Below are 5,621 nucleotides of genomic sequence, written 5' to 3' on the forward strand. Positions count from 1 at the left end.
GGCGTGGCGGCCCGTGACGTCACCCGCACAGAAGCGCTACAAACAGGCCGGGAGGCGGCGTCGGTACGGGGAGAAACTGTTTAATACGAAACGTCAGTAAGAGGCGGAGGGCGACACTACTGCTGGGCACGGCCCCTACCGGGTTTATACAAAAATGGCTGAAGAACCGGGCGGGAAAGCGACAGCCGCGCTGTCCGGCACGGTGGGAAGGAGGAACAGCTGCACTGCCGGGGCACGACGGCGCTTCAGCGTACCCCGGAGCCCGGCGCACGCCTGGTCCGTCCGTCTGGCGGGTGTTTTGGCAGGAGAGAGGGGAGCGGTGCGGTGGCTGCACAGAGCCGGCCCCGTCCCGCCTCATATACAGTTCAGCTCGTTCAGCGTCTGGTCCAGCGTCTGGTGCAGCCCCAGGTTCTCTTCTTTCGCTTGAGCAAGTTTTTCTGGTGAGAAAGAAGAAAAAACCAAGACTTAAACCACATCACTGTACAGCCTTTTCTCCTTAAATAAACCCCACCATTACTTACCTTCGCATTGAAGACAACACTATAATCGCATCCAACTTTTTTGGTAATTGCTCTAATTTAGTGAGGTTTTTGGACACGTCTTATGTGTGATGTGAGAGACTGGTGTTTTGATTTAACATGTAACTTACAGGACGTGTCCTTCAGAGTTTTCATTGTCCCCAGTGTTTAAGTGGGCAGATGAAGCCCCACAAGTGCACACCAAACACGCTCAAAGCTTTTCGCTGCCACACGTGTCCTCGGGAACACCAAAATCAGGTGTCTGTCCATGCGCAGGGCCCTGCCCCACCCGACAGGGGCATCGGTGCCAGTGGCAGCTGCCCATCCCTGGCAGGAGGAGCTGAACGTATTTTCAGTGTCATGACTAGTGTATTTTAAATGAGTTATAAGGAAATAAAGCCCGAAAGCTGAAAGGCAGAGGTATCTGGTCTTTATTGAGCTCAGTTCTTACAGAGGAGCTTGAGGGACGGCTTGTGGAAGCTGCATGGAAGTGACAGGTATTACAGGCAAGAAAAGCTTAAGAAAGGCAGGGAGTGGGAGCGGCCCCCGCGCCCCCGGCGCAGCTCACAGAGAGGTCATGTCATTGAGAGCATGGTCAAGCTCCTCACTGATCGCTTTGTACTTCAGCTTCTGAGCGTACAGCTCGTCTGCCGGTCACCGGGGCAGAAGGCGTGTTTCAGCAAGAAATGCAGAAAAGCAGTCCAGAGGAAGAGGCGCACAGTAGGAGACACGAAGACAGTCAGAAGGCAGCAGCCAAAGCAGTTGGGGCAGAAAACAAAAGAAGAAAACAGATGCGCAATTGAGTATCGGTATGAAAGCACAGAAATCCACACAACTGCCAAGTCAGAGCTTCATCTACATTTCCTTTTTTTTAATCTCACAAAATTATTTTTCGGTAATCAGATGAAGCAGAGTTATGATCTTGTTATTAACAGAAAGAGCCCGTGAGTCCGTGTATCTGTGAGTTGGCCAAAATCAGGTTATTGTTACCAACTTTTTGAAAGAGAACCTTTTTCAGGAAAACTTCCTCTGGGCAGGAGGTACCACGCGGGACAGACGTGTCCAGTGGACACATCTTGCCCACCTTCCAATGCGCCTGGCCAGCGCTTCTGTCCTTTCCTGGTAAAATCTAATACCCGCTCCTAGAATTTTGTTTTCTGATTTGAAATCGACAACTTTTAAATGAAACTCGAGTAATTTCATACCTTCCAGGTCATCAATAGACTTTTCCAGCTTGGCAACTGTTCTCTCTGCAAATTCAGCACGAGTTTCAGCCTAAAAGAAAAGTAAATAGAGTAACTGGATGCTGTTAAAAAAATTATGCCAAAATACAGTTTGGGGATGGATAAACTTACTTCTTTAAGCTTGTCAGAGAGAATCTTGATTTCTTCTTCGTATTTATCTTCTTTTTCCGAGTACTGTGAAAACAATAAACACTCTTTAAGGGAAGTTGTAGCAACAATAACAGATGTTTACAAAACCATGACCTATTTATAACCACTTTTCCTTTTTGTTTGCAGCTGCAAACACCCTTTCCATCCGTGTCTCCTCTTCACCAAGACACTTCGGGCTCTGGCTCATAAACCATCATTTTAAGACTGGGGATGTCCAAGTTTCTTCGTGCGTCATCTTAGACCTTAACGAGCTCACCCTGTGCAGCACAAACCAGCTGGGTGGGCAAGAGAGAAGGAAGCCTTCCATGCCAATTTAGACGAGCCAGAAACAGGTCTTTAATGAAATCAAGAATTTTAATAATTTTCACTATGAAGAGGGCAAAACCCACAAAAAGAACAGCATCAGAAAATCAAGAGCTGTCAGCAGCATACTGGTGTGGAAAACGGAGATTTAGGTTGTGGCTTGATAATTATCAGATCACTGACTCGAGTTTGGGCAGAACTGATTCAGTGTTACCAACAGCCTCCAGTAAACAGGCAGTCAGCTAAACCCCTTTCACTTTCATTGTATTTCTAGGTTATTACTATGGACTTAATTACAAGTTTTGACTTTGCCCCTATCCCTTAGTTTACAGGAAGAACCAACCTTTTCAGATTGAGCTTCCAAAGACTTCAGGTTGTTAGTAACATTCTTTAACTCCTCTTCCAGGTCACTACATTTACTACGGGAAGAAACAAAAGAAGTGTAAATTACTACTGTCCCTGTTATGACTTAATTTAATTTTCAAGAAGTCTAAAAATACAAGAGATGAAGTAATTATTAAGTCTGAAAGGAGAAAATTGGGTATACAGAGTACAAAAAGCTTTTGTACATATACTACATGCCTGCCTACCAGTAGTAGGTTTTTCTAATGAAACACAGCTTTGACCTTTGCTGTATTCTGAACTGCTGCCGTGTATCTGAAGTTACTCACACTTCGGACACCTCTGCACGCTCCTCAGCTCTCTCCAGTTCACCCTCCAAAATAACCAGTTTACGGGCGACCTGTAAAGAAACAATGGCTGTCTCAAGGCACTCTGTAATTTCTTAGACGTTTCTCTCAAAGCACTGCGCCCGTGCTTTCCTTCTGAATGATGAAATTAGATTAAAACATACACATGGACATGACAGACCTTTTCCCCAAATAAGTTAAGATTTTGCAGTGTTTTTTCATATTAAATATCTAAGGTGCTGCTCAAGTTACTATTAAAAGTCCCCGTTTTGGGGAATGTTCCAAAGTTGAACCATCGCACAGTGAAAGGCATACAACAAATGACTAAACTCAAGAGTGACAAAGCTGTTCGCAGTTCTCCCGTACGTTTAATCATTTCCTTATCCCTTTTACCTCTTCATATTTGCGGTCAGCTTCTTCAGCAATATGCTTAGCCTCCTTCAGTTGCATTTCCTGAATTTCCATTTTCTCTTCATCTTTCATTGCTCTGTTCTCGATAACCTTCATTCCTCTGCAGAAGTCAAAGCAAGTGTGTTTAATGCAGAAGCATTTTAGCGCTTTTATCTCAAAGGTCCCAAAGTGGAATTCAGTATTTGTAACCAAAAAGTAGCCCATTATGACCATACTGTGGTGTTCTTCAGGGCTAACAGAATTACTCATTTAAGCTCATAAAAAAGCCACCTCTAGTTATGGGTCTCTGACCTGCAATGCACATTAGCACATGCAGATACTAAATTATACAGGAATATTTTATTCATATATATTCAAATTTTTACAAAAGAAAAAAAAAAAAAGGAAACGAAGGAAACGTACCTCTCGCTCTCATCCGCTGCTTTCTCAGCCTCCTCCAGTTTCTGCAAGGCTGTGGCCAGCCGTTCCTGGGCACGATCCAACTCCTCTTCCACGAGCTGGATACGTCTGTTCAGCGCTGCCACCTCACCTTCGGCCTGCGTGAAACACAACCGCCCAGAACTCGGGTTATGGACCAGCCACTCGCTGGCTGACAAATGTTCTCAACTAATCAGTTTCCTTAAAACTGCAAAGGCTTCTCCTTGCTATGTACAGGGAAGCTCCGAGAACCTTTCTGTCTCTGCTTTTTGTTTGTTTAAACTATGGCATCTCAGGAATGTCAAGGTATGGAGTATGCGCTTCTCCTTTCTTTTTTACTGGTACTTATCATTCCTGCCATACAGCGAAGGATTTGACAGGGATTGCCAATGGAGAAGTGTTTTCAGATCACTTCACAGGGCTGGGTCTACCCATAGTATTCCAAAGTTAAAAACTGAACTGTTTCAATAAGGGCTTGTTCCAAAAACTTCAGAGTTTATTTTTTCTGTTCTTGGTTTCATCACAGATTGCAGCAATATCCTGTCACAGCACACTGCTGAAGTTAAAGCTATTTCATTACCCATTATGGGCTCCTTAGCCTGCAAACGCTACATAATCTTTACGCGGTCAGCCGGGCAGATACACTTGGCCTCAGCACAGGAGAGTCAGTCTTCTTTGTAACATAAATAGGGCAAAATTTGCTATGTTCTTAAAATAATCTCAGTTTCCTTTATCATTGCTTCCTGTGGTACTTAAGGGATTAGCCAGAAAGCATTTCTTAATAATAAGGTCTGTTTATGTATTATTGAATAAACTGCACAGTAATTGGAAACGCTATTAATGTTTAAAAAACAGACTAGATAATAAATGGAGAAGTTGTTGGGAGAAATGCTTGCATACAGACAAAATGAACAAATTGGTCTCCATAAATACATCATTTTTATTAAGATATGGCTCCTTTAATTGCTTGTTATTTGAAGGAAAATAAAGCCCTACTTTAATCAGGTTTGCACACTTAATAGTCCCCAAATCTGAGCATGATTGCCATATATAAGATTAACTTTTTTTTTAAAACACTTTTATGGGCTATATTGTTTTATGCTTTATGTTAAACACTTTGAAAAAAATATTTGTTTTGCTGCAGCTTCGCAAATTTGGTTCCTGACCGCTCCTCCTAAGCTGGAGGAAGTGGTTTCCATTCATAGCTGTGCCATCTTGGAAAGGATTTCAGCGACTGATCCAAATGGAAGTTGACCCAGGATTCCTCTAGTCACAAACTACCCAGCATTTCATTTGTTTTCTACCCAGTCCTATGTGTTTAACTTTCTCAATTTACACACAAGGCATCGATCATGTAGAAAACTGGCATCTGTTATGTGGCAGACTGCAACTCCTTCCACTAGACAGGGCACTTTTAAGCCGTATTTTGATTAAGCAAGATTCCAAAGCTATGGAGACGGGGCCACTGGGAAGTTGGGAGTCAGTCTGGCTCCACCTCTCCCAAAAGCAGCCCGCAGTCCTTATACGGTAAAACTAACTCGCTGACATGTGATAAAATAGCAGGAAGATGCCGGGAAGGCTGATCACACACAAATCTAAGTGAAACCAGCTGTCCAGCCCCGGGAGAGCCGCACACTAGTGGAGAGTTCTCATTTCTCTGTGAAAACCAGGAGGGAAAGTTATTTTCCAGCAGTTCGGACATTTCCCAGCTGTGCTGGAGCCAGCGGTGTGGCGCCGAGAGGCGGGAACTCCCCGCTCGTTGTCATGCAGCACTTTTTCCTAATTAAACAGCCATTTCCTACTAAACTCGTAACCGCTTCCCGATGCCGATCGGTGCTGGCAACGCTTTTTCTGAAGGGAACGGCCCCAAAGCGCGATAAGCAGCGGGC

General features: G+C 44.2%; 1 protein-coding gene across 3 annotated transcripts in view; it reads right to left on the bottom strand.

Annotated features, from left to right (window-relative positions):
• Positions 1–354: 354 nt before the first annotated feature.
• The window catches only part of TPM4 (tropomyosin 4), a 9,343-nt gene continuing 4,076 nt past the window's right edge, over positions 355–5,621 (bottom strand). For 2 of the 3 annotated variants that reach the window (XM_009895177.1, XM_009895179.1), the window contains 7 exons: positions 3,718–3,851; positions 3,298–3,415; positions 2,887–2,957; positions 2,559–2,634; positions 1,874–1,936; positions 1,724–1,793; positions 355–437 (listed from right to left, as the gene is read on the bottom strand). In XM_009895177.1, coding sequence (XP_009893479.1) covers positions 355–437; positions 1,724–1,793; positions 1,874–1,936; positions 2,559–2,634; positions 2,887–2,957; positions 3,298–3,415; positions 3,718–3,851 — 615 coding nt within the window. Of the gene's footprint in view, positions 438–926; positions 1,166–1,723; positions 1,794–1,873; positions 1,937–2,558; positions 2,635–2,886; positions 2,958–3,297; positions 3,416–3,717; positions 3,852–5,621 lie in introns of those variants that run through there. The other variant, XM_009895176.1, reaches the window with a different exon arrangement.

The sequence above is a fragment of the Charadrius vociferus genome, unplaced genomic scaffold (assembly GCF_000708025.1).
Source record: "Charadrius vociferus isolate BGI_N301 unplaced genomic scaffold, ASM70802v2 scaffold291, whole genome shotgun sequence".
In the NCBI taxonomy this organism is placed as follows: Eukaryota; Metazoa; Chordata; class Aves; order Charadriiformes; family Charadriidae; genus Charadrius; species Charadrius vociferus.